We start from the raw sequence: 27,273 nt of genomic DNA on the forward strand, positions 1-27,273 counted from the left end.
TCGATTTAATTATAAATAAAATAATATAATATAATAACTATAAAGTAAGGATGAGTTTCTTTTAGGAATATCATTGGCATTCGAAATATGAATATTTATTATTTCTTTATTGTCATTGGTAAGTGAAAACTACCACTATATTATTACTTTTTATCAGCTGCAATTTTGGTTATCCATTAAGCTAATCATTTAAAAATAGTGTCAAACAAAAGAGACAAGATAGATCCCACGGGTACCATACTAACGTAATATTTCCATCTGTAGAAAGGCTCGCCGAATCGAGGCCGTAGGTTCATTTACGTGCTCGAGTGGTCGTCTATCGTTATCACTGCTTACGCAATTGCCTTTGAAAATGTAGGTATATGCATAGGAATGTGAACGGTTTGTCAAACAAAAAAAAAAAAGAAAAAAGAAGAAAAAATGAAAAAGAAAAAAAAGAAAGAAATATGGAAAGTCAATAGTGATGACTAATAAAATGAATTGATCTATATTTCGATGAAGATTTTTTATTATTGAAAAAAGAAGGTCAAATAATTAATCACTATCTTAATTATAATGCTTATTCTTTTGTTATTTCCATTTTTTTTGCGTTCAAATCGCATAGTAAATTCCATAATGCGAAACTTTTTTTCTCATTTATTTAAAGAAATAAAAATCATCTCTAATCCTAATTTTTTTTATTATTTTCCAAATATGAACAAATTGATATGTTCAGCACTTATATCTGTGATAATATTATTTTGAAATGAACACATCGATAATATGATTGACGTCAACCAAAAAAAATAAATGCTAATATTTGTCATAAGGATTCTTATCCTTATATCTTTACACCTAGAACTTATTACGTGTAATTGTATATTTGTATATGTCTGTAAATTTGATATGTCTACTATACAATATATTGTGTATGTATAAATAGATATATTCGTCATCGATGTTGTTTTTAAAGATCTCTCATCGTTGCATACTTAATTATCTATCATAGCATTATCATGACTTAATACCAATCTAATCTCTCAGATTTAGTTATAAATTAAATTATAATTTTTTTTGTAAACTTAATATTTTTTCTTTTCTTTTTTTTTTTTCTTTTTTTTTGGAATAATGAATTTCTAAATATTTTAATTAATTGATATCCATATATCATAGTAATTAATTATAAGCCTATTAGATTCGACTAATTCGTTATTTACTTAATAGGTAAAGTTAATAGCATAGTAATTATACAATTATATCCTATGCATTATATGCCCAAAGTTTATACATTTATATACGTATTTAAAAATACATTATTCCTATATTTCTTATTTTGATGTAGATATTCGAAAGAGGGAAAATGGAATTGAGAAAACGTGATCATGGCACGTGTAAGATCGATATTATCGTTTGTAAAGGAAGATAACGTGTATAGGATTATTGCAAAATCGTTGTTTCTGTAAAGTACGCATACGAGCTCGTCTATGAGCACGCATCCGGCGTGATGTCCTTCGTCTTATGCAACAGCAACAGTAACGTTATTATATAGAATGAATATATATGTATGTGTGTATGTTTATTATCGTCTGCATGTACGTTGAAGCCACGTAAAACGTAAAATTAGTTCTCAAGATAAGGACTATTACGTGATTTAACTACAAATTTTAACAAAATATTATTTTTTTCCAAGAAATATAGACTATTTTTTTATAGGAATTGTAATATTAGAAAAATTATATGATACTTTTATTTATTATAAATTATTAAATATATAATATAATAAATCATTTGTACAATATAATAATTAAAAAAGAAATTTAGAGTATATATGTATATATATTCTATTATATTATATTAATATAGTACAATTTATTCTTTTATAATATATTTTATATAATTATAATATATTATAATTATTTATAATAAATAAAAATAATTTTGATAATATATAAAAAGAAAGTTTACAATCTCATCTTCTTTGATTTTCATTTTCATTTCTTTTTATTTTTCTTAAATGATTAAAGTCGTCATATAGGAGACTCAAATTTTGACGTGATCCCTTTACTCTCGACAGGCTAGCCGAATCGATTCAGATGCAATTTCCTGTCGGGCCCGTTCGCGTCTACCTGTCAGTCTGCATATCGTCTCTACCCCTTTTATACGGATCAATGATATCGTATAAACGATAATTGGATCGAAACGTAATTTATATGAAGTCGATCGATTACAAGAACATTCATCGTCATATCTCCTGATATGACAAAAACCGTGAGAATAATAATGAGTAATGAGTAATCCTAATTCCATAATATTATTCTCTTTTTCCTTTTTGTTAACATTAAAGAAAAAAATATAAATATAAATTCTATGCTATTTTTTTTTTGTTTAATATTAAATGAAAAGGAAACAAAAAAAAAGGAATATATATATATATATATACATATATGTCGTGATAAAAAAATGTTGTTAAACATCATCTTATCTCATCTTTTTGCAATAATTTATTTTTCTTTAAATTATAGATATTGCGACATATTTTAAATTAACCTAATGAGTTTATTGAAAGAGATGTCTTACATAATTCCTTAATATAAGTCATAGTAACAACCATTCCGTAAACTCGCATTGAATAGAAACTCGTTTAGAAAGTTTTATTAATAAATTGCATAGAAGAAGTATCCGATCCAAAAAAAACAAAGTCTATGATAATAGATCATTCGAAAATCTTAATAGAATTATAATAACTAGTTTTTAAATCATTGATGTCTTCCTGTATAGTTTAATACGCTATTTTTAATATGTACTATATGTATATATTTTATAAGGTTTCTTTATATTGTACCAATGTTTAGAATACTTTCAACCCGCATTTATTTATCAGTAACCATTAAAAATATTTTTTGCGTTGAAACCTTTTCGTAATATTGCTCGATTACGTTAAACTTTCGCCGACAGAAAAAGAAATCTCTGGCCGAAGATAAATGTGTTAATATTAAAATAGTAATAAATTATAATTAATAATATGATTAAATTCTATATAATATGTACGTATATATATATTTATGTGTATTAAATTTTGCTAAATATTTATTAAGAAAGCAAAAGGAAAAAAGATATACATAAAACAATAATCGTGTTTAATCTCTCTCAATGTAAAATTTCTACGTATAATAATCTTTCGTAAATAATTTTGCAGAAAGATATATATATACATGTACGTATTTATGTATTTATATATATATATATATATATATATATATATATATATATATATATAGAGAGAGAGAGAGAGAGAGAGAGATAGAGAGAGAGAGAGAGAGAAAGAGAGAGAGAAAATTATTTAAAATTCTTATATAGTGTTGCTTAATGAACTCAACAAAATGCCCATATTGTATAACTGTAAGAGAGTATGAATCAAAGAAGAAAATGTTGGTGAAAGAATATGACTGTTAAGCACATTCTGCAAGAGCTCCTTCAATGACGGTACAATATTTTCAAATATTACACTCATGGGCTGCGTTAACTTATTATTCGTTATCTTCTCTGTAGTATCAATAATTTTTTCAAAGAAAAAACAAAGGACTGCTTTCAAACTTCCTAGAGGATTTGTTGAAATTTCGATAGAAGAAGGTATTTTATCCGATCCCAATAGGTTACATTCTAGAAGATTGCCGATGTTTGAAAGTAAGTCAAAGCCATTGCTTCCAATTTCTGTGGACATATTTAAGACATTTGGCAATAATAAGGTGGATCATATTATATGGGATTTTCATTAACACGATAAATATTCGGTAAAGAAAAAAAAGGTGGTGGTGGTAATGATGATTGTAATGACTGTTTTGATGTTGATAGAGATTGTGACGATGATGATTGTGGTGATAATAGTGGTGGTAATAATGATGATGATAATAATGATGTATTAGAGGAAATGGATTCCGAATTGTTCGAAGTGCCTTCAAGATAATCAAGCAGTTGCTTCAGAAAACGGTAAACGGAATTGAAAATTTGATTGAACGATGGTGTCAAAATATTCATAATCTCGGACAATAATTCTTCCAATAGTTTTAGGCTCCTTTCTAAGACATTTAAAATTGGTGAGAGAAGTCCACCAAGTAGATTTTTAATTGCTTGGCCGATCGAATGAATCGTATCGATTATCATTTGTACAAGAATGTTGATAATATTGGTTCCATTATTATTCATCATTGGGATGACATATTTGTTGGTTGACGTCACATTGCCTGAAATAATCTTTTGTTAAAGCTAATTTAGATCCTTAGATCTTTTTATTATTCTAATATCAAACCTTTTTAAAAAGCACTCGTGCTAAACTCAAATTCCATTCTGTCCATCTCCTTTTCTTTTTCTTTTTTTTTTCTGTTTTGCTTTCAAATTTAATCTGGGGTTGATTAGAATGTTAAGAGAGTAATAAAACGTGAAAGAAAAAGTGATAAGACAATGAGATAACGAATGATTTCTTTGAAACAAATATTAGGAAAGAGAGTAGCCGTATGCGAGAAGATAGAAATAGAGCAATGATTTGTGAAAAATAAAAAAAAAATAGATCTACCTGTAGTATCCTTAGTTTTTTCTGTTGGGATACTGGCTGCATCAGATAGACCATGGAGTCCACAGATGAACACCATGCACAAGAATATTAACGTTGGACTTTTCATCGTTAGAAGAAATAATATTATCTTTCAATTCTTATGCTCTTCGATTATCCGTTCACAGATAAATTATAACATAAATTTAATTAAAGTAAAATTTGGCCTGGTGAAAAATCACAAAATTGAAAAATTAAAAAATTCAAATTAAATTTGAAAAATTAAAGAAATAAAAATGTTATGTTTGAGTGCACAAATTATATTTCGGAAAATTTACTTTTTACTTACTGTTCGTTATTGAAAAAGTTCAACGAAAACGTAGCAACGCTTTTGTTCAACGCGAGTTCGAAGGAATTTGCGAATATTTTCATGTGCGCTTAATACTTATATAAAAAAACGCTACCATTTCTTATCCACTTCTTATCGTTAAAAATGTTAAAAAAATTATTCTTGAAAGTATGGTTAAAGAACTAATTAATACACATATACTATGAAAAATCGTCGAAGTATGTAGGAAAAAAGAAAAATGTAGTAACTATTTGAATATTCATTGAATTCATTCGTCATCTAACACTTGCATTATGTTACCTTATCGTATATCTATTTCTTTCCCTCCATTTTTTTCTTTCTTTTTTTTTCACCATAAAATAAATAATTAATCGCGGCGTATCAACGACAGTTTAAGAGTTTATATATTTATATATATTTTAAATCTATTTTATATTAAAATATATAAAATATAAAATATACATGTATATATATATATATATATACATGTGTTTTTATATGTAAACATATATATGTATTTGTATATATTCCTATGTAAACTTGTATACAATTAAAATTAACGACTAAACGTACTTCAACATCATTAGAAAGTGTCAAAGTCAAAAAGTTCGTAAGTATTAGTCATCTGACTCATTACTTTTGATAATAAAAAGGAACAAATATATAGGATGATACTTAAGTAAGACAACATAAATGTCTCTTCGGCTTATTATAATCAAAATGTAAAAAATATTTTTTTTAAATAATGTGCATGGTACCAAAGAACAATTTTCGAATTCAAACCTTCGGCAATCTTCGGGTACCTTCGAAAATTTTCAATTATCTTCGGCAATCTTCACCCCAGATATTAGTTCTTTGACCCCATGCAAATCACCTAAAAAATATTTTGCATCACAATAAGCCGAAGATATTTATGTGGCCTTATATAAATGTACCACCCTATATATTATGTATATGTGAATAGAATTTATGTAAATATTTAAATATCATTAGACTAAAAAACTCGATGATTAAACTCATTGTAGACAAATTATATATTACGAAATATAGTAAGTAGTCTTTTATCTATCCTTTTATCAGTTAATGTATCATGACTATTACAATATTTTATCAAAATGTATTGACATTCTATTTTTTTTGCAATGAATATTGCTCGAAGCTATTAGTCATTTTACTATATTAACTATAAATAATTAACATCGAAACGACAAACGACTTTTACATCTCATGGACGTCGATTATTAGAAAAAATATGTGTTCTTCACTTTTTTTTTTATAATTATAATATATATAATGAATTCGTAATAATATCTATTAAAAAAGGTTAATTATATCTAACAAAGTTTTTACCTGAATCAGTAATTATGATTCTAAATATTTATTTAATAATTATTTCAGACTTTTCTTTAGAACATTTTAACTTTGTCATTTGATTTGTTTTCTTTAATAACATTGTGATTATAACTATGGCCAACTATAACGAAATAGGAAAAGATTCGAAAGAACGTATTACTTATAAATGACAAACAATCGTATTCGAAAAAGATTTTGATGTCTCTGTTATTTAATCTTCATGATGTGTTACTCAGTGCTACATGTCATTAATATTCTGGAATTAAAACAAACACTATCAATTCGGTTATTATTACATCAATTAGTAACAGCGTAAATATAAGATGAATATCAAGTAATAAGCTAATGTTGGTTTTTTCTGATTGGTTCACAGTGCAAGACACTGATTGGTCCTTAATACAGATCATTGATTGGTCGATATTGTAAGACACTGATTGGTTCTTATTGTGAGATACTGATTGGTTCTTATTTCATTACATCCATTGGTCCAATAGATTTAACCAATAAAAATATAGAATTTCATTCTAGCTTCTAAAGAACAAGAGAATAATTTGATAAAATTAATATTATTGTTGATTCATTATATATTTCATATTTTTAGATTTTCCAAAAGAATGTAACAGATTGTAAATTGCCAAAATTATGGATGATACCCCCACTCTTTGATACTTTATAACAAAAAGGTTAAGTTAGGCTTGAGTAGCAGATACAAGCAGAGACATCACGAAATTTTAAGACACTGACACTAAAGGTATTAGATTGTATTAAATACTATACTGAAAACGGTGGTACTATACACCATATCAAACGATAACGAATGAAAAGTTTATCTATAAGACAAAAATATTTTTTGCGAGGAACTACTGCGTCTCAAATAACGGTTCGAAGTTATAGATCGGTGTACGTGTCTCTGTCTGTCTTCTCCCCTCCTTTTTTTTTCTCATTTCTCTTCGTTTTCCATATTAATTTTATGCACTTATTTACAAATCTTCGTAATATTGTTAAATATTGTTATATAAAAGAAAAAAAATTACGATTTTCATTTGCGAGTTGATGAGAAAGATTTTTCGGATGTTGAAGAAATCTTTGATATACCGATTTAGTTATAACAACACATTCACATAGATACACTAACCGGATTTTTATTTAATTAAAATTCCTTCATTATTTCTTCTATGCATTACGTCTTCTACACGACGATGAATTGACATAAAACGCAAAACTTCTCAATGGTCGATATTTTATTGAATTAATTCTATTCTATTTAATAATTATTATACGTTTATATCTTAAATATTCATTTTATATTAATCGTTAAATTTGTTAACTTCTTTTTCAGATCAACATATTTCTTTGACAAGTAATGGCTGTCAAAGGATTAGTTGCTGCGATAGTTCAATTTCTGACCCATCAGTTGGAGGATGGGGATATTACAGCAGATTCGCGTGAAAGTCTTGAAGTAGCGATTCAATGTTTAGAAACAGCGTATAGCGTACAAGCTAGTGATACTCCTGCAAAATTTAATTTGTATGAAGTTTACAAGGCTGCTGTAGAAAATGCTAAGCCAGACCTTGGTCCAGAAGCTACGCCAGAGGCAAAAGCTGAAGCTGAAAGATATAAGAATGAGGGTAATGCTCTGGTAAAAGCAGAAAAACTTGAAGAAGCCATTAACAATTATACCAAGTATGTTATATTAATTAATACAATTGATTATTCCATTATTATATCATATATATTAAATTATACAATTTAATATTATCTTTAGGGCAATTGAATTGAACGCACATAATGCAGTTTATTATTGCAATCGAGCTGCAGTCTACAGCAAACTTGGAAATCACCATCAAGCTATTAAAGATTGTCATACTGCATTATCGATCGATCCTATGTATAGTAAAGCATACGGACGTTTAGGCTTGGCGTACTCGAGTTTAGAGAGGCACAAAGAAGCCAAGGAAAGTTATCAAAAGGCTTTGGAGATGGAACCGGATAATGAAAGTCATAGAAACAATTTGCAACTAGCAGAAGAGAAATTGGCTCGGCAATGTGTTTGTAATATGGGATTGGGAGGAACAACAGGATCAGATTTAAGTGCTATGTATAATAATCCTCCTCTAATGAATATGATAGAGCAAATATTATCAAATCCAGCTATGCAGGATGTAATAAACAATCTCATCTCCAGGACGAACGTTGAACATAGAGAACGGCGTATGGAAGCATTAATTGAAGCGTAAATTTAACTTAGACCTATCTGTTCTTAACAAGAAGAAATTATTAATTAATTTTATTATTTTTACCTTTATAGGGGATTACAATTAGTACAGGAAATGCAGAGTGAAAATCTAGATTTATTGATGGATACTATAAGAAGACAAATGGGAGGAAACCCTAATGATCCTGATCCACCGCAACATAATTAAAATAAGCCTATGTTTTAGAAACAACAACCTAAGATTGAAATAAGCAAGGTTGATTTTAATGTGAAAAAATTTTAAGACAGTGGAGTCATTTTTTTTTTTTTTATTAAACTGCAAAGTACATATCAATACTTTGCTTAATTCAGTTAAAACTGTCTTATTTAAAATGAATATTTATACGCATACAAATAATCATGTCTATGGTCATATATAATACTTAAGAATTCTTCTCTTTAACTTAGAAGTTGAATAAATGTAAGATATTGTCTTCTGAAACTCTGTATATTCCATTTTTAATGTTTTATCGAAATTAAAAACGTTCAATAACATAAAACAGATGTAAAATACTATACATACTTACAAAGGCTGAGGTTAATATAAGAAAAAATTTTCTTATAATTCTCTAATCATCAAAAAATGATTCATTCTTTGCATAATGGAAAAGTTATGTTTTCTTTCTGATTTGTGTCAATAATCGTATTTATCATTAACACGTTTATATATCGTTTCAAATTATATACATATATACTATTAACTATTATATTTCATTATTATTACTATTACTGTATTGTAATTGCTATTCCAATATAATGATCAAAGATTTAATTAATTGAAAAATTTGAGTAATTACGTACGTACTTGTGAATTCTTTCTTAGCATATCAAACCATAAATACTTGATAAAATTCTTCATTGTCCCTAAATAGTTAATTCATATATTAGAATAATGAGAAACCTAAATAACATGAGTATATAATGACAAGTGGATTCCAAATTTCTCATAATCTTCTTGAAAATCATAATTATCTTGAAGACATCTATAAAGACGTCTTAAGTTCTAAGCTATTAGATATCAAAATAGTGTAATTTTTCAATTATGTTTAACTCTAGTATGGTATATTAGTCCAAAGTATTACTTCGTGTCACGTTATTTGCTATTATGTAATATTATTCATTCTAAAAATATTTATTAACTAAATGAAAAAAATTAAAATTTTCTATCGTGTGTGAAGTATTTTAATATATTTTTTCAATTATTTTTATAAATACATGAGTGTTATTTGGTAAGGAATCATTTAGTTCTCATAATACTCGATAGGAGGTACTAAAGATCAATATAGTATGACATGATTAAATTCAGTTTACTAAAAAAAAAAAAATCATAATTAATTTGTTAAAATAAATAATCTGATATCTTAAAAAAAAAATTATTTAATTTCAAATGTTAAAATGAAAATATAAATTTCTATATTATCGACATAGCATTTACAACGGTCTTTTTCATTTTAAATATTTTGTTAAAGTTTTTGAACATTTTAAATAGTATATATTTCGAACATCGTAATCACTGAATTAGTAAAATAAAACAAAATTATTAAACAATTTAATTCATTAGGAAATATTAGACACGATCGAGATAGAAATTTAAGAAGGCATGATAGTTAAACATTATTTTAACTTATCAAGCAATTTCGTTTATTTTGGTACTCGATAAAGTTGAATAATTTTATGTTACAGTATTGAGCCAGTTTGTGTAAAACTGTAATAGTAGTAGTAATAATAATGATAATATAATAGTAATAATTATAATATAACTTTTCTTTTTTTTTCCCTAAGTAATCTAACACAATATACTATCAGTAGATGATATACTATTTAGTACCTAACAAACGTAAACAAATTAAACAAAGTAGCATTAGGACCATGCATTTAGGATCATCTTATTGTAACTATAGGATCACGTATTATTTCAATCATACATTGAATAATACAATGCACGAATGATCCTTAGAAAGAGTAATAACGCGCGTGACTCGGTGTTATAGAGAAATGGCTCGATCTAACCACCACATATGCACAGTAATTTAATGCCATTTTAAGTGCTCGATTGGACTGACTGACTCTTTCTCTCTCTCTCTCTCTCTCTCTCTCTCTCTCTCTCTCTCTCTCTCTCTCTCTCTCTCTCTCTCTCTCCCTCTCTCTCTCTCTCTCTGTTTCTGTCTCTCTCTCTCTCTCTCTCTCTCTCTCTTTCTCTCTCTCTCTCTCTCTCTCTCTCTCTCTCTCTCTCTCTCTCTCTCTCTCTCCCTCTTTCTCTTCGGATTATATGAAATAGTTATATTACTGATGTTTCTGTAAATATTTAAATTAATCATTCGTATGTAATATTATAATTGGCTGATATGATTTTTCTAATTAAATAAAACATATTTGAAAGAATAAACGAAAGTGACGTTAAAATAGTGCTTATATATCCTACTTACAAATTATTGCGATTAAAGATAGAAACAATTTGTAAATGTCTTCTGAAAATACAAATTGGCTTTTGAAGTTGTTTCTTTGAATTGAAATATACATAATAAAAAGTCACGCTATAACGAGTGTCTTTCGTTTTGCAAGATTTCTATTTTCAACGAAGTCTTGACGATATATTGCTTTTGAAACAGTTACTCTCAGCGCGTATATTGTTTATACTTACGTAGGAAATTTCATTCTTCCGTCATACAAAACTTCTCTATATGCCAATAGTAAAAGTATAATCATACGCGTACACATCATGGAGTAGTAACTCTGATAATAACGATTAAAATGATGCGAATATAATTTTTTTTTCTTTTTCTTTTTTTTTTTTTTTTTTTTTTTTTTTCCATTATCCAAGAAGTATTTAGTCTCTCTACCGGCGACAACATTCTAGCTGAAATACCATCCCATTTTCAATAAAATCTTACAACATTTCTTTTTTATAAATCGATCGTTCTCGTGTTATTGACATGATCGAATGTATACTGGTCTCACACTGACTTATCAGCAAGATACAATTATTGTCAACTACAGTCGAGTCCTGAGTACTCCCAATTTTCTTTCTCGATACAATTTATTAATAATAAACATATTAAATTTCATATAAAAAAAGAAAGAAAAAAAAGAAAGAAAGAAAGAGAGAAAAGAAGAAAAGAAACAAAAGATCGAACGATTTGACTGTTTGTGCATTCGCCTTGAAACTAACGTAACAATAGCAAAGTGCAAATACATCAATCGTGATGTGTTATCTCGATCTTATATAAAAAGTGTAAAAAAACATAGATAATCATTTAAATCCGCGAGCTACGTAACAATATCCAATATGTCATCTCGTTATTTATAAAAAACGTATTTTAGAAATAACGAGTTAACTCGTTTGCAAAACTTAATAGATACATATGTACATGACACTTCAAATTAACAATCAATCAGGGCTCCAACACCTACAGTAATAAATCAGTGTGATATATCCAACGAGGCTCGTTATACTTATTTAACCAAAAGTACTAATATTATAGGATGAATTTGAATAATAATAATAATAATTAATAATAATAATAAAAAGAATAATAATAATAATAAATTCAAGCAACAACTGGTTCGGGACTACACGGTTGAAGTTCCGGTTCGTTTTGCGATTCAGCCGTATTGGAGTTGCTCGAAGCAGATGCTGTTGTAGCACTTGCATCATGATTTGAAATAGGATCGGGTGTCATAGCAGCCCACTGTGGAGCATGCGGTGCTGCACGTGCTTCCCGTCTAGCTTTTCTTTTAGTACGACGTTGTTCCATGACTAAACGCAGACGCCGCATTTTTCCCTTAGTAGCTTCGTTTTCTTTCGATAATTCTTCTACACAATGAAATATAAAATCACACAGGTGTATATATGTACAGCATATATATATATATATATATATATATATATATATATATATATATATATATATATATACATATATATATATATATATATATATACCTGTGCATAAATTGACAAATATTTTCTTTTCTTTAAATATTTCATTTCACATACCCAAAGAATGTCCTGATGTGTTTGAATCATGACAGCCTACACCAACAGAAGTTCCAGTTCCTGAAGTTGGTGCTCCATTAGATGAAGAAGGGCATTGTTGACGGCTATTTGAATGCCTATGATGATGCCTATAATGTCCTGCTGTAGCGGCAGGTGTAGCGCATAACAAATCATTTAAAATATGAATAATAGTACTAATATCTCGTTTGGGACGACCATGTCGATCCTGAAGCGCTGGATTGATGGTCCCACTGAAGGTTCCAGAATATACTCCCTTCCCATGATGATGCATACTCTCTATCATCGCTCCTTGCCTGTGTCTCGCATTTTCCTACATATAACACAAGTTAAAGTAATGATTAATCTCATTGTTTTCTTGTCTTTTAAATTAAAAAATTAAAATATTGAAGTTAAATATAAGATATTAAAAATATTATACTCTAGAGCATGCCTTTTCAAAATAAGATCCAAGATAAAGTTTGAAAAAGCTATAATAAAAACTATAATTGATTGATAAATTGAAGCTCTTTTAATAATTCATATATAATACCATATAAATATAAATATTATAAGTATACACAGGGAGAACTGGCATCGGTAATAATGTATACCTCTGCGAGGTCGACCCGCGAGGTGAATACCTCAGAGGAGAGCTGCTTCAGTTTCTGCGTCAAATTACGGGATGCCTCGGCTAACGCTCGGGTGTCTAGGGCGAGCTTGGCACTTTTGTCCATGAGGGAGGGTAGAGGAGAAGTCTGCGTCGTGATATCCGTGCCATCCTCTCCGTTTCTCTTCGATGTTTCGAGCGTCGATTGATGCACGTGATGAGCGGTGCAAAGCTTTTTGCTCGCTGGCGTCGTAGAGTCGTACGACGAGGAGGTTGACTCAGAGCAAGTGTAATTGATGGAGGTAGATTGTTGCAAATGGTCGATGGAAATGGTCGAGGATGAGGTAGTAGTAGTAGTAGTGGTAGCAACAGCGGCAGCAGTAGCAGCAGCAGCAGCAGCGGCGGCAGCTGCAGCGGTGGCGGCGGCAGTGGCAGCGTTAGTGGCAGCGGCAGCAGCAGCGGCTGCGGCTGCGGCTGCGGCGGCGGCGGCGGCGGCAGTAGTAGTGGAGCAGGTGGTTGAAGAAGAGGAGATGGTGCCGGAGGGTGAGGAGAGAGATGAGGGTGAGGCGAGAGATGAGGGTAGAGAGGAGGAGGAGGAAGAAGAAGAAGAGGAAAAAGAAAAAGAAGAGGGAGAGGACGTTGAAGGGGAGGGAGAAGTACAGGACGAGGTACAAGTTGGCTTATACCTCGAATGATGGCGGTGATGGTGGTGGTGATGATGATGATGATGATTGTGGTAACGATGATGATGATAGAGAAGTCGAGACTGGCACATACTCGAACAGTTGGTAGCCGAAAACGCAGTGGTAGCGCGACTAGAACAGACTGAACTTGTCGTTTTGGTCGCTGTCGATAAACTTGTGCTGCAGCTCGCCGCAGCATGTAAAGCCGATGCCAAACGGCTTACGAGGGAGGACGTACGGGCTGCTGCGCTTCCTCGTTGAAGTTTCGCCGTAGAACTCGCTGTAGAACGTGCCGCCAACACCGTTGATCGCCTACTTTGAAGTGAGGGCGAAACGTGATTCGTCGAAAGATTCGGTCCGTTTCCACCGCCGTTGTTTCCGCCGACGGTCAAGCTAGTAGTACCGCTGCCGTTCGTTTGATTGCTACCTGGTAAAGGCACTCTCACCGTCGATAACTGCAGTTGAATCAGCATCATGTGATCGCCCAACCGCATCGTCAGATTTAGAGGTGCCTTTCCAGACAAGAAGTCGTTCACCTGCGAGTCATTTAAACTCTCCAATGCTTGCATTACGCTTTGCTCTGGGCGCTGTGCCTAAAAAACAAATATGTTTTTTAAATGTTACCAAACGTTTCACATATGTCCTTTCTCCGCAATATTCACATATATCCATTTTATCCATTTACAATTTTTCGTAGGGTCCATAGGAAAAATAAAAAAAAAAAAAGAAGATAATATAACTCGATATAGAAGGGAAAGGATGAGGATCGAATAAAAGAAAGATGATCGAACAAATCGATGAAACAAAGCAACGGCAGAAGATGAAAACAAGAAGACCTGCAGAAGGAAGGAAACCTCGTCGCATCGAAGCTCAGAGACCCTCGATGGTTCGTCTAGTCATCCCTCGGCACACCTAACGGACTTCTTTCTCACATTGACGGCTATCGCGTATTTGGTATAACTTGATTTGTATATACGCTTTAAGAATCTATATTAAACACTTTAACCCGAATGTTTTTATTCTCTGTTTCTTTATCAGTTTGAAGTAACATAAATAAATAATTAATACTCTTATAATTAATACTCTTCGGAGATGATATTTCTTTTTATTGATAAAAAACGGTTTAAAATTGCAAGAAAATATAATAATTAACATTTTTACATCATCGTTTTTAATTCACATCATCATCTATCTGATTTCTAATATTTTATGCACATATATTATAGAAGAAGCATCATTAATTCTCACAAATCTAAACATTGAAGGAAACTTACCAATAATCCTGTTTCCACACTTGGCAATAATGTGAGTCTACTTCCATCTTGCAAACGATTTTCCTCAAGAGTTCCATCGCGTAGCTGTCTATAACAAAAATTTTAGAAAAGAATAATCTTTCCTGTACCAATACGTATTCTTTATTCAACATTTATTTATTAAACATTTATTTATTAAACATTTATTTACAATCATTTGTACAAGTTTTTAAATGAATTATATAATAATTAATACGAAGTTAATTCAAATGTGTAGAAGAAGACGAAGTTTCGGATTAGATAAACGCAATAAGATATCTTCGAGTATACAAACTTTTCCCTTATAATTACAAAGATGCTATGTCATATTGATATAATAAAATAAGAAAAAGAGAGTATAATTTCATGGTCTCAAAGTTCCCAATGATAAGAAACTTGGAAGAAGAGAACACGTGTGATCAAACGTATCGGTAGCTCAAAGTACGTATTGCGTTTACCTAAACATGAAACGATATGATATCGATTCATAAAACCGTTGAAATATATCGTAAAGAAAAATAATAACATGAATATCGACAAATGGACGATAAATCAATCGGGTCGTTAAATGAAAAGTCAAAATAAAAATAATCAATCGTAGCTGATTTAAAACTTTTACTATTTTCGTATAAAATGTTTAACCTAAACGTTTGGCTCAATTTTATTTCGTTAATAATACCTTCATTTTTTAAGTAAACATCATTTCTACGTTTTATTTTCATCAAAACTCGAGAGCTAATTCTTCATAGAATAATTATAATAATTTGCAAATCATCGTAAGCAATTTTGGAAGTGTCTTATCGAAAATCTTATTTCTGAATAAGTATTTCATGGAATCAGAAGAGATAAGGCGAAATAGATATTTGTTTCTTCTTTTTTTTTCCCCATTCCTTTGTAACACTTCGAAAACGTAGACTAAGAGACCACGACAAGAAGCAACCAAAAGAGACGGGAAAGGCCAAGAAGAGACCCGTTGGTCCAAGCTCGTTCTTCCATAAGGCGCATGCGCACACGAGGTCGTCGCGTACAGGGGACGACGAAGGGCTGGCGGGGAGAAGCACGCGTATATACGTACACGCAGTCGTGTCTCAAATAGAGAGAGAGGGAGGGAGGGAGAGAAAAAGGAGGGGAAAACCAAACTCGTGCGACCCTGAACGCACGCGAGCATATATGTATGTAAAAAATCACGTACGATGTTACTTCGTTTGTTTTCAATTCATCCTCTCTGTTGCCCCTCCACCTCATTCTCCTCTTGTTTCGCGCCAAATTTGAATTTTCATAAAGCTTAAAAACAATTGGCTAACGAGCTTTGTTAATTATTGGACGTTGTTGTTCACACGTTTTACAGGACGCTTCTCTGATTGGTGTTTCTCTATATCTGTACATTATATATTCCTTGAAAATTGGCTCAAACAATAGAAGAGAAACTAACGAAAAAAATAGAACAGAACCTGTTATTCAAAAATATCAAATGTCAAATATCAAAAATATAGTTCTCCACGCGTAACCTTTAAAAAAAAAAAAAAAAAAAAAAAAACGATAAATCTTTTATTTATTTCTTTTTCTTAATTCTTTTTTCGTCTTTATAACCTTTAAAATTGTTTTAATTTAATCAATTTTATGGAAGAATCGTTCGTGACCTCGTCCGACCAATATCACGTTTAAAAGATAGATAATTCAAGGCGAAATACGGAATAGAGAATCTTCTAAAAGAAGACGAAAGAGACGAAAAATATCGTCGTCGATGAATCCGTGTACGGGAATAACCGCTCTGTCCTACGTTCTCTGACCGGCCGCTTGTTTTTTTTCTTCTTACTCCTACCCTCTCGTGAATTCTTCCACTCGGTCGCCCTCGCGACCGAGCTCGCTGTCTTTCTCTCCTCTCTCTTTCTCTCTCTCTCTTTCTTACACACACTCGTTTCCTTCCTCTTCCCCCGCGTGCACGCGCGAGAACGCACGTCGTAGATGGCTGTCATCGTTTCGCTCTAGAGAACGCAATTTATCGAGGTATTCTACCTACTGCACCACCACCACCACTTCTGTCTCTTTCTATCTCTAGGCTCTTATCTCTTTCTCTCTTTCTTTCTCTCTCTCTCTCTCTGTTTTTCTGCCTCCCTCCCTCCCTATCTTTCTTTATATCGTGTGGTAGTAGTGTATCTATCTATCTTTCTTTCTTTCTTTCTTTCTTTCTTTCTTGTGCATACACGCGCCACAGGAGGATCCATGGAGAGCGACGGCCCCCACGACGCCTACGAAGCGCGCACACGTACTCCCTCTATATATCTCTTTTCTTTCCTTCTTTTTTCATTTCCCCCTTCACCTCCTCCATCTCCTCTTTCTCTCTCTCTCTCTTGCTCATTCTCTCAAAAGAGATTTCTCCTACTCGATCGTTGCCGCACTACGTCCGAAAGCGCACCACATACACCGGTGACGACTATTCCGCGAGCTCGAGCATTCTCTTGTACGGGTCAACAACGGTTTCTCTTTCTTTCCTTCTTTCATGAAACCTCTCTTTCTTTTACACGGTTTCGCCGAACGATCTCTTTCTTATATTCAAATGATGATTTCATATACATACACGTGTACAACACATTCTCAAGCTTTGTCCTCACTACTACCGCCGATCACCGTCGCCATCACCCAAGAAAATTCTTTTATTCTTTTCGAAAGGAGAAAAAAAAGAAAGAACGACGAAAATGGTCGAAGCTCTTTTAGATTGTAAACGAAAGAGAGAAAAATAGAAATTATCTACGCATTTTCTTTCTTTCTTTTTTCCTTCCTTTCGCTTCGGGTTAAAAATCTTTCAATGATAATAAATGTCTTACATATGTATTAAATATAGATATTAATTAATACCTTGTAGTTCGAAGTTTTACAATTGTTTCATTCTTTTTTTTTTGTTTTTTTCTTTTCTAACTAAACATTTTTTTTAGGAAAAGGGCGGGGGAAGAATAAGAAATAAAAAAGAAATATACCTTCGTTAATTATTTCATAACAACGGACTAATTATAGTCCGTTGAAAAAACATGTTCAAATTAACTGTTCGAGGATCGTATAAATTATCAGCGAGGATAATACTTCGTACTTTAAATAAAATACGTCGTTCGCTCGATAAGAATCTTCTTCCCGTTTTGGTAATACCATAAGAAACGAAAAGGTTGAAAATCTCATAGAATATATTTAATTATATTTGATCGGCGTAACTTCTACGAGTTGTACTCACCTCTCGAGGTGCAACAAACAGATGCGTTCTTTAGCGACCTTGAGTCTCTTTGAAATGATCTTCTTAAGATTTTCGATAGTTTCGGAACGATCGACCGTAAGATCAAATTGTCCACCAGTTGTCGGGGTGATGCTGATCGTGATCTCGTCGGGTTCGACGGCTGCGGCCGCGACGCAGCCACACCCTGGCGGGGACGGAGATGTGGTTGGGATCGGGGAAGAAGAATTAGATCTTAGATTTGAAGCCCGACCACGATAGTCCGGTTCGTTCGGTAACGTTGCATCAGGTGAATTTGACCAGTAGGATATGGAAGAGGAGGATGAGGAGGAGGAAGAGGAGGAGGAGGAAGAGGAGGAGAAGCAAGAAGACGAAGACGAGGAGAAGGTAGAAGAGGCGGAGGATAGTGACGAAGACGAGACGGAAGAGGAAGAGGTGGAGGACGAGGTGGAGGACGAGAAGGAGGACGAGACAGAAGAGGAGGTCACCACCAAGGCGGCAGCTGCAGCAGCAGCGGCGGCGGCGGCGGCGGCGGCAGCAGCAGACTTTTCGACGTTTCTACATATCTTTGATTCTTCCTCGTTCTCCTTTCCCATCATTATATCCGATGACGACGGCGGTGGCTGAGAACTACCTTCCATCCCGTCGGCTCCTGCAAAAACGTGCGATCCCTCTTCTAAAAAGGTGTACGCTTTTCTTCCTTTTTCTTCCTTTCGAAGCAGATACTGCTCGCTTTGTCCCACCTTTAATAGTAGTAGTAGTCGTCTTGATCGTCGTCGTGGTTGTCCTCCTCGTTGTCGTCGCCGCCGCCGCCGCCGCCGTCGTCGTCGTTGCCGCCGCTGCCGCTGCCGCTGCCGTCGCCGCCGTCGTCCTCGTCTTCGTTGTTGTTGTCGTCCTCGTCTTCACGCGTCGCCTCCTCTTCTCTTCACGCACACACACACGCACGCACTCACGCACGCACGCACGCACCTAAGCAGGCACACGCGGCTGGGAAAGCACACTCGCACCCAACACCCACACCCACGATCGCGAGTCACAGTGTTGTAGCCCCTACGCTCGATCTATCGATCCCACTAAAGCGTTTTTCTCTTCCTCCTCCTCCTCCTCCTCCTCCTCCTCTTCTCTCTCTCTCCCCTTCTCCTTTTCCTTTTTCCCAGGAATTCGTTGAAATCTTTTATTTTTTTCAATCCAATCGAAACACGTTAAGAGGAACTCCAATGACAAAGATATAGAATCGGTCGAATCGGTCAACGGAACTACTGATTATAGAAAGAAAACGAAGAGAAAGGGTATTGGGAATGCATGCAAAGGTGAAAAGTTTCTCGATCGATATTACGAAAATAATCAACCGTTGTACGTTGCTCTTCGCGATCTTTCGACGTCCTTAAGATTTTCACCAAACGAAATACTAATTTTCTTCTTCGTTTCGTCGCCGGTACGTAGAATGGTGATACGAACATACGTGATAGACGCTCAAACTACCTTCGCTTCCTCCTTCCGCCCCTTCTTCTATCTTCTCTTCTTCCTCTCACCCACTTTTATTTGCTCTTATCTATCTATCTCTCTCTCTCTACCTCTCTCTCTCCTTTTCCGACCTCACGTGTTCATTCTCCTCACCAGACGGCCGTCCTCCTTCGTTAAATGCCTACAACTGCCCGCAACTGCTGCCGACCGAGCAACGAAAACCCTGGAGCTCCTGTGAAATATCCGGACGTGGCCGAACTTTTCCGAACTAATTGTGACGTGTGCAATGATGGCGCTGAATCTAAATGAGCCCGCTAAATTTAAACGAAATAATATTTTTCTTTCTATATTATCACATCGCTCATTTCCTATATTATTGTACGTTTATAATGCCAATAAAAAAGATTAATTTATTTATTCTTTATTGCGAGATATTCATTATAATATTTTTTTATTTATTTTTGAAAATCCTTTTTAAGAAATTATCCTTTCACCTTATTTGTTACAATCTTTGTACATAATTCAGTATATCGCTCTCTCTCTCTCTTTCTCTCTCTTTCATTCTTTAAAAGTATATTTTTAATAACATTAATATAAAACGATATACATAGAATAATTACAGATTGCTATCGCATCAAATATTTCATACAGAGATAAAGTTGTGCATATATACACACGACATTTACAGTATATATTCCATGACAATTTTTCGGTTAAATATTTTTATTCATTAGTTTATTTGATATATTTCTTAAATTTCTTTTATATGGAATAAGTTGATACGGTGTACTTAATTACAAAGCAAATATATCATTTTCCAACGATGTATTATTACGATATAACCTTCAACTATATACAATATAATAATGCTTTTTTATAAGTTCGTGGTAAAACTGGAAGAACAAGAGAGTACTCGTATTATATTTACATACTCATAAGCAAAAACTATAAAAAGTCGGATAGAAAAATATATAAAAGCTATTCTTAATAGTTTTGATTATACACGTATACACGTAGAAATAATGTTTATGGTATTTTTGCTTACATATTGAATTCTTTTGAAAACAAAGAGATCTATATAAATTTGGTATTTTAATAAAATATTATGTATTCTTTTGCTCGTCATTTCATCTGTTTTCATTATTTCTGTTATGTTTATGATTGCCATTTAATATAACCGTATATTTCACCAAATAATCTTGTTTAAGAAAGAATAAAAATATTTATGATCCAAACTTTTCTGTATCTGATCCAATTTCTCCAAATTCGTATCCTCCTCTACCATCCATTTGTAGGTAAAACTGCAATCGAATAGACCAAATTCATTATTAATAATTAATTATTTTTTAAAAATACATAAATAATTGTCTGTATTGTAAATAATGACAACTGGTGGAAAACAATTCGTTCGTTACCTCGTGATGTTTCCAAAGAGACCGTCTATGAGAAACAGTAAATAATGTAATATTTGCATCTTTACAATAAGAATACATAGAGTCTTCGACATCGACGCTAACAGCACTTGTACATTCATCTAATATTGCAAATTGCGGTTTGTGGTAAAACAATCTAGCCATCTACAAATATATTAAGATTCACTAAGTAATAGAGATATTTTACATGTAAGTTCATCTATTTGATGATACAATATTTAATTAAATTATTTACCGCAATACGTTGCTTTTCACCTCCTGATAAAATATCCATCCAATCGCCTACAGCATCCCATCCTTGATTTTCAGAATCTTCTTGAAAATTTCTTTTTAAAAGATGACTTAATTGTACTAAATTTAAAAAATTCTGCAAATCTTCGTCGCTCATTTGTCCACGTCTGACCATTTCTGCTTTAGTATGAGGATAGATAACTTGGTCTCTTAAAGTACCCAATGTCATGTAAGGACGTTGTGGTATATAAAATAATTTTCCACGTGGTGGTTTTATAACTGTACCACCCCAAACAGGCCACAACTGATTCAATATAAAAGAGAGATATACAATTAAAAATTATTGGCTTATTAGAGATAATGTACAATAAATAAAATAAAGATGAAAGATATTCACCTCTCCAAGAATTCTGAACAAAGAGCTTTTCCCACAACCGTTTGGACCACAAACTATTACATTCATGCCAGATTGAACTTCGAATGTCAATTCTTTAATAAGAATGTCTCCATTTGGCGTTACAAGTGGAACATGTTCGAATCGTATAATATTATCTTTTGCAACAATCTTTCCTGCACCTGGATGAACTTTTGAATCATCACTCAAGTTTGTGATCATTGTTCTAGCATATTTTCCTGAATTCAACTCATTCAGTACATTTTTTATTTCTGTAACTCTTGCTGTGAAACCTACTAATCTTGTTATCTCTCTGCTTGCTAATATGAATACACCTATTGCTTCTGCAAATTTTACCAACATTCTTCCATATGTATAATAATGTTTAAATCGATGTTCAGAGGAGCCTGAAAGAACGGGATGATCTTTTTTAAAGAATGGTATACTCACGGCATAAAATCCAACTACCATTGCCAAATCTAAAAAAAGAAACAAATTTTTAACAAATATTATTTTTATTAGATATATATGTCTTGTTTATTTATTAATTTACATCTTCCAATGAAATTGTCCAGTATCCCTAATAAAAATTTAAATTCCAAAAATTTACGAAGATGTGTAATCTGAAACAGAATAAATATGTATATTATTATATAAATAATAATATTATAAATATGTATATTGCTATATAAATAGTAATATTGCCATATAAATTTTTTTTTCAACTTACCAATTTGTGAAAACTAGTTAGCAAAGTTAATTTCTCTCTATTATTTCCTTGGTAAAATGCTATTTCTTCCGAATTCGTTATTAAGCGTGTATTGATATGTCGGTATTCACCTTCCAACTGCTGTTCTTTCATAGTCATTTGTGCCACTGGCCTTCTCAAAGTGGTTATACAAGTACCAGCTACCAGTAGATATGAAATCAACAAAAGTGGTGTCTATAAAAAGAGAAAAAAAGAAAACAAAAACAAGAAAAAATATCAAATAAGCAAGGAGAATAAAAAGTTTCTTTAAGTCTATAGAATTGAACAATGCATAAATATGGTATAAATATTATAATATATTAATATACTTGTCCACTTAGATTAATGGTGAGTTTGGAGGCATATATAATAATGTCAAGAAGTGGTTTCATTATATTTCCATATAAGTCTGTAAAACTTTCGCAAAATTTATCTATATCAATTGTTAGTAGTTGATCTGGATTTGCAATGCGAGCATCTAAATTATTTATTTTATAATATGTAAAGCCCCTGCAAATAAAAAATATATGTTATCAATATCTAATATTAAAGAAAAATAATATTTATTTTATAATTCTCCTTGAATTATGCTTTCAAGGAAAATATATAGCTTCACAATATCATTTTATAATAAATTTTAAATAAACTTTCATAATACATTGTAATCGTTTCCCCATCCAAAGAATAATAATCAATATCAAATCTGAATAATTATTCTAACTTTTAACTTTTCACGATGACATATCATTTAAAGTTAATTATCAATTCTAATAACTTATAATATTCTATTATTATATTCTAATAATTAAAAATAGTAATAAAACTTACTTAAGATATTGATTCATTAAATAATGTGTTAGATTTGTGCGCAATCTTAATTTCATTTCGCTTATACTATATTTCATAATGTTGGTCACAATTGCTACCTAATTAAATAAAATTATATTAAAATATATAATAATTCTTTTCAACAAATGTAAGATTGTTGGACAACCTAAATATAAAAAATATATCAAGAATCAGTTAGTTACTTACACTAGGTAATATAATGACAAATTTTAACAGAAGTTTCTTGAATAAATCAAGATTCATAGTGATAATTGATCTAAAAGAAATATTTTCCATTATTGAAAAAAAATCATTGGAAATAATTATAAAAAATAATTAATACGTTTCAATAAGAGTGCTCATATTTATCAGCCAAAGATCACATATGGTTCTAGCAGTTAAAGAACCAGCGATAAGCAATAAAAAAAGAAATTCATTTGATAATACTCCAGGAATGCCAATAGTCAAAAGTTTATATAACTCTTGCAAAAATACTTTGTCAACTTGTACTTTTGGCCCTTTTGATTTTTTCTATAAAATTAAATACTTCATTATTTGTATTTTCTTTCTTTTTTTATATATATATATATATATATATAATTGCCAAAAGATTACCTCTTTGATGATATATTGTATTTCATTAGTAGACCACACATTTCTACAAATGAAACAAATCTCTTAGTAAGCATGATTAAGATATTTGTAATATTATCAATTAATTACCTGGATTTTGCAGAATGTTTCCTTCCTTTTTTTTTTAACAACCACACCAAAGTACTAATCGTTACGGTTCCAACTAAAGCATATTTAAATGTGTGTTTACTAAGTCCTGGTGCCATCGTGTTCTTTAAGAATCTTTTTCGAACTAAACTTTTTTACATCTATCACGAATATAAACTATACCAACTTCACTTTTACAGCGTAAATAGAGAGGGGATTTTTTAATTTGCAATTCAGTATGATAAAAACTTAAAAACATTCATGAATTTAATTTTAAGCAGCATCATTAGTATAAGAATATATTATAATTATTAACAAAACATGAATAATGTATGATGGAAAAATATTCATGATAAAAAAGAATTAAAAAAAAATAAATATAGAAGAAAGAAAAGAAGGAAAACAAATATGTACATATATAAAAAAATGATAATGATTGTTTTGAATAATGAATGAATAAAATTTATTTCCAAATCTAGAACATTTTTTCGTGAAATATATATAATAAATCGATTTACAGATTTTATACCACGTAAATATTATATCTAAATTTCAATCAATGATAGAAGTATATAAATTTCATCAACCAATCATATAATAGATGTAATGAAGTTAATCAATTTTGATATGTCATATAGTTTTACAATTGGCAAATATTTTTCAATTAACAGAAGAATCACTTTGATATTTTGAAGATAACATTAAATACAATTTAGAAAGGAATAAATATTACAGAAGTAAATTGGAATTAAATCGACAGAATAAGTGAGGATAGTTTAGTTGATACTTAAAGATACGTGATGGTGTTGCAATCGCACGTGTGAAACAACTTTTATAGAATTTTCCAATCTTATTGAATATTCCTCTTAGGTAGTTTACGATTGTGGTGATTGTAATCTTTATACAGCTTGCCCAAGTGATATCTTTCAGTGGTTATTGGTTTGGCCTGGTCACATAAAAAAAAAGTGTAAAAAGAAATCGTGTATTTCTGAAAAAAAGAAATGCCGGATAGTGGTGCGGTCTATCAACCTACCACCGTAGGATATACGTATGATAGTGGAGGTGACGGTACCGGTAGTGCAGGTGGAATAAGAAGTGGTTTTTGGAGAATTGCATCAAGGCATAAGATTAATTCTAGAAAATGGCTAGAATGGACGTTAGTATCAGTTGGATTGTCCTTCTTCGTCGTTGGACTCACCACAATGCTCGTGAGTCTGGTCTCATCCGACGACATTAATCAGCGAACTACGGAGGTGATTAATAATTTTCTAGAATTTGCTTCTTCTTATCATTCTCTTCCTTTCATTCTCTGTTTCTCACTCTCTCGTGTTCATCCGTCTTTTAAATGACATTCTCATACCTCAGAGTATCTTCCTCGCTGCTTCGTGATAAAGGATTGCTCCCACTGATAAGGTAATACCAGTGGTGAGTATGGAGATAACACGAATGATAGCGGGATTTATTGACCAGTATCCTTCGCAGCATTTAAAAAAAAACAACTTCTTGTGATCAAATATATAAAATTGCTTTAACATTGATCATAGGTAAAGCAGGAGTCATCAACGCATTCAACTCTTCTAGCAACGGAGAATGTCGAAGAAACTTCAAGAGGATCTGTAGCAATAGGAGCAGTCATGATGTTTGTTGGAATATTATTGTCTATAGCTTGGGCATGGCTTCGATTCTTCCAACGCAGCAAATCACCACGGAGTGGAATTACAGGAGGTAGTGGTCAGGTGAGAACAATCTAAAGAAAATGTTCGTTTTACTTGAGTTTTTTTACCGGGCACCATCTTTGTTTCGTATGTTCGTTTTCTTATCTTACTTACGCGTTGCTATGAGGAAAGATGTTGGGCGGTTTGAATCCATCGACTGACTTGCTGGTGGGTTCCACTTCGCAGTACGGGCCAGTACTTACGGAGTTGCCGAGTCAGCTGAAGTTAAAAGAAGCAAATATACATGAGACGCTAGTAGCACCACTTTCCGATCAAGAAGAGGAGACCCTTACTCTAATGTTGGATCCTAATACATCTACAACGCTTACTGTTGACCCTAATAGTGCTGCTAACCAGATTCCAGGTTGAGTACATTCATTCACCACACTGAATGCAATAGAGTGACCTGAAGTGAACATTGCTTTACTTTTATAAATCTGATAGTACTTATCAGAAACTAAATGCTTACATTTTCTTACAAGAGAAGAAAATCTTGTTTTTAAATCTCTATCTACCCACAATGATGAGAATCATTATATAAATAACATCAAGTTGTAAGTTCATATTTAATATTAATTGGCTATATCATCTATTTTCACAGTCTAGAGCTTTTAGTTATACAAGTCTATATCAATATACGTCATAGGAGTAATGATGTGAGATCTCATTTTTAGAGTCTTTCATAATGTTTAGTATATATTTCTTTGCTATTGCCTGCACATTCCTCTACTCCGTCCATTACTGTTAATGATTTCTTATCTGCATTGGATCCAGACGTTATAGATAAATAAAAAAACACATAGACTGCAAAAAGTCAAATAATTCATAATATCATATATATAATAATTTGAAAAAGTGTGAAAGACAATATTCTAATATATTTGATTGTTTGTTAATAATAAACAGCACAATTGATTTACAAATAATTGTGTTTTGTGTTTTTTAATTTATAGTACATAAACGAGAGTGAAACATACAATATTTATTTGAAATATAATAATTTTGATGCAAGGCACAAAATGAAGAAAATACGAAAGTACTTATTATGTAAATTCTTCATACATATTGTATTTATAATTTTATAATTTTTATTCTTATTAATATTCTGCATAAAGTATTTTCTGAAATTATATCTAAGTTATTAGTTTTATATTCAAATAATAATTAAAAAACAAAAAGTTTTCTATATGATACGTTATATTTCTTTTTCTATATTTCTAATCCTTTTTATTATATTCTATATTCTTTTATATTTCTATTTTTCTATTTTTCTAAATTTCTTATTATAGTTTTATTTTAAGTTTTCTAAAATTTCAAAAATGGTTTTATTTTTAATCTAAAAATATATAATTTCTTCAGTAATTATAATTTTATTTACATATTTTAGATAACATTATACAGAAGGCACTGTATAGTAATTAATTTGTGTATAAGATATGCATGCATTTTTTTATTATATT

The 27,273-nt window shown here is 31.6% G+C and overlaps 5 protein-coding genes across 14 annotated transcripts; 2 read left to right on the forward strand and 3 right to left on the reverse strand.

Annotated features, from left to right (window-relative positions):
• Nucleotides 1-3,325: 3,325 nt before the first annotated feature.
• Nucleotides 3,326-5,028, reverse strand: LOC118441306 (uncharacterized). Of its 2 annotated transcripts, none has more exons than XM_085660300.1 (3): nt 4,875-5,028; nt 4,550-4,752; nt 3,326-3,690 (listed from the first exon to the last, which is right to left on the reverse strand). In XM_085660300.1, the coding sequence occupies exons 2-3, from the start codon at nt 4,653-4,655 to the stop codon at nt 3,329-3,331; spliced, it is 468 nt and encodes a 155-aa protein (XP_085516426.1). In that variant the 5' UTR covers nt 4,656-4,752; nt 4,875-5,028; the 3' UTR covers nt 3,326-3,328. The 2 variants fall into 2 exon arrangements, with proteins under 2 accessions (XP_085516426.1, XP_085516425.1); XM_085660299.1 differs by lacking the exon at nt 3,326-3,690 and adding an exon at nt 3,697-4,220.
• A 1,802-nt stretch (nt 5,029-6,830) lies between these two features.
• On the forward strand, nt 6,831-8,963 carry LOC118441512 (small glutamine-rich tetratricopeptide repeat-containing protein alpha). 4 transcript variants are annotated; one of them, XM_035866016.2, is made up of 4 exons: nt 6,831-6,978; nt 7,567-7,910; nt 7,993-8,438; nt 8,536-8,963. In XM_035866016.2, the coding sequence occupies exons 2-4, from the start codon at nt 7,591-7,593 to the stop codon at nt 8,547-8,549; spliced, it is 780 nt and encodes a 259-aa protein (XP_035721909.1). In that variant the 5' UTR covers nt 6,831-6,978; nt 7,567-7,590; the 3' UTR covers nt 8,550-8,963. The 4 variants fall into 4 exon arrangements, with proteins under 4 accessions (XP_035721909.1, XP_035721906.1, XP_035721908.1 ...); XM_035866013.2 differs by having other exon boundaries at nt 7,993-8,460; nt 8,536-8,950; XM_035866015.2 differs by lacking the exon at nt 6,831-6,978 and adding an exon at nt 6,985-7,127 and having other exon boundaries at nt 7,993-8,460; nt 8,536-8,951.
• Nucleotides 8,964-10,626: 1,663 nt separating this feature from the next.
• On the reverse strand, nt 10,627-19,947 carry LOC118441510 (uncharacterized). 3 transcript variants are annotated; one of them, XM_035866009.2, is made up of 6 exons: nt 19,024-19,947; nt 18,284-18,932; nt 15,043-15,130; nt 13,090-14,361; nt 12,479-12,809; nt 10,627-12,295 (listed from the first exon to the last, which is right to left on the reverse strand). In XM_035866009.2, exons 2-6 carry the CDS (start codon nt 18,919-18,921, stop codon nt 12,030-12,032), a joined length of 2,595 nt encoding a protein of 864 aa, XP_035721902.1. In that variant the 5' UTR covers nt 18,922-18,932; nt 19,024-19,947; the 3' UTR covers nt 10,627-12,029. The 3 variants fall into 3 exon arrangements, with proteins under 3 accessions (XP_035721902.1, XP_035721904.1, XP_035721903.1); XM_035866011.2 differs by having other exon boundaries at nt 13,090-13,910; nt 14,007-14,361; nt 18,284-19,947; XM_035866010.2 differs by having other exon boundaries at nt 13,120-14,361; nt 18,284-19,946.
• Nucleotides 19,948-20,199: 252 nt separating this feature from the next.
• On the reverse strand, nt 20,200-24,427 carry Pmp70 (ATP binding cassette subfamily D member Pmp70). 3 transcript variants are annotated; one of them, XR_014982747.1, is made up of 13 exons: nt 24,102-24,427; nt 23,994-24,036; nt 23,722-23,909; nt 23,586-23,655; nt 23,379-23,476; nt 22,880-23,060; nt 22,533-22,745; nt 22,356-22,425; nt 21,806-22,281; nt 21,413-21,712; nt 21,160-21,321; nt 20,790-21,045; nt 20,201-20,637 (listed from the first exon to the last, which is right to left on the reverse strand). XR_014982747.1 is itself a non-coding variant. In XM_035866012.2 (12 exons), the coding sequence occupies exons 1-12, from the start codon at nt 24,215-24,217 to the stop codon at nt 20,968-20,970; spliced, it is 1,995 nt and encodes a 664-aa protein (XP_035721905.2). In that variant the 5' UTR covers nt 24,218-24,427; the 3' UTR covers nt 20,200-20,967. The 3 variants fall into 3 exon arrangements, 2 of the variants coding, with proteins under 2 accessions (XP_035721905.2, XP_085516477.1); XM_035866012.2 differs by having other exon boundaries at nt 20,200-21,045; XM_085660351.1 differs by lacking the exon at nt 23,722-23,909 and having other exon boundaries at nt 20,200-21,045; nt 24,102-24,425.
• Nucleotides 24,428-24,943: 516 nt separating this feature from the next.
• Nucleotides 24,944-26,904, forward strand: LOC118441514 (uncharacterized). Of its 2 annotated transcripts, none has more exons than XM_035866018.2 (3): nt 24,944-25,351; nt 25,643-25,834; nt 26,000-26,904. In XM_035866018.2, exons 1-3 carry the CDS (start codon nt 25,100-25,102, stop codon nt 26,180-26,182), a joined length of 627 nt encoding a protein of 208 aa, XP_035721911.1. In that variant the 5' UTR covers nt 24,944-25,099; the 3' UTR covers nt 26,183-26,904. The 2 variants fall into 2 exon arrangements, with proteins under 2 accessions (XP_035721911.1, XP_035721910.1); XM_035866017.2 differs by having other exon boundaries at nt 24,946-25,351; nt 25,946-26,893.
• Nucleotides 26,905-27,273: the final 369 nt, after the last annotated feature.

This window comes from Vespa mandarinia, chromosome 11, assembly GCF_050613455.1.
Source record: "Vespa mandarinia isolate Hongniang chromosome 11, ASM5061345v1, whole genome shotgun sequence".
In the NCBI taxonomy this organism is placed as follows: domain Eukaryota; kingdom Metazoa; phylum Arthropoda; class Insecta; order Hymenoptera; family Vespidae; genus Vespa; species Vespa mandarinia.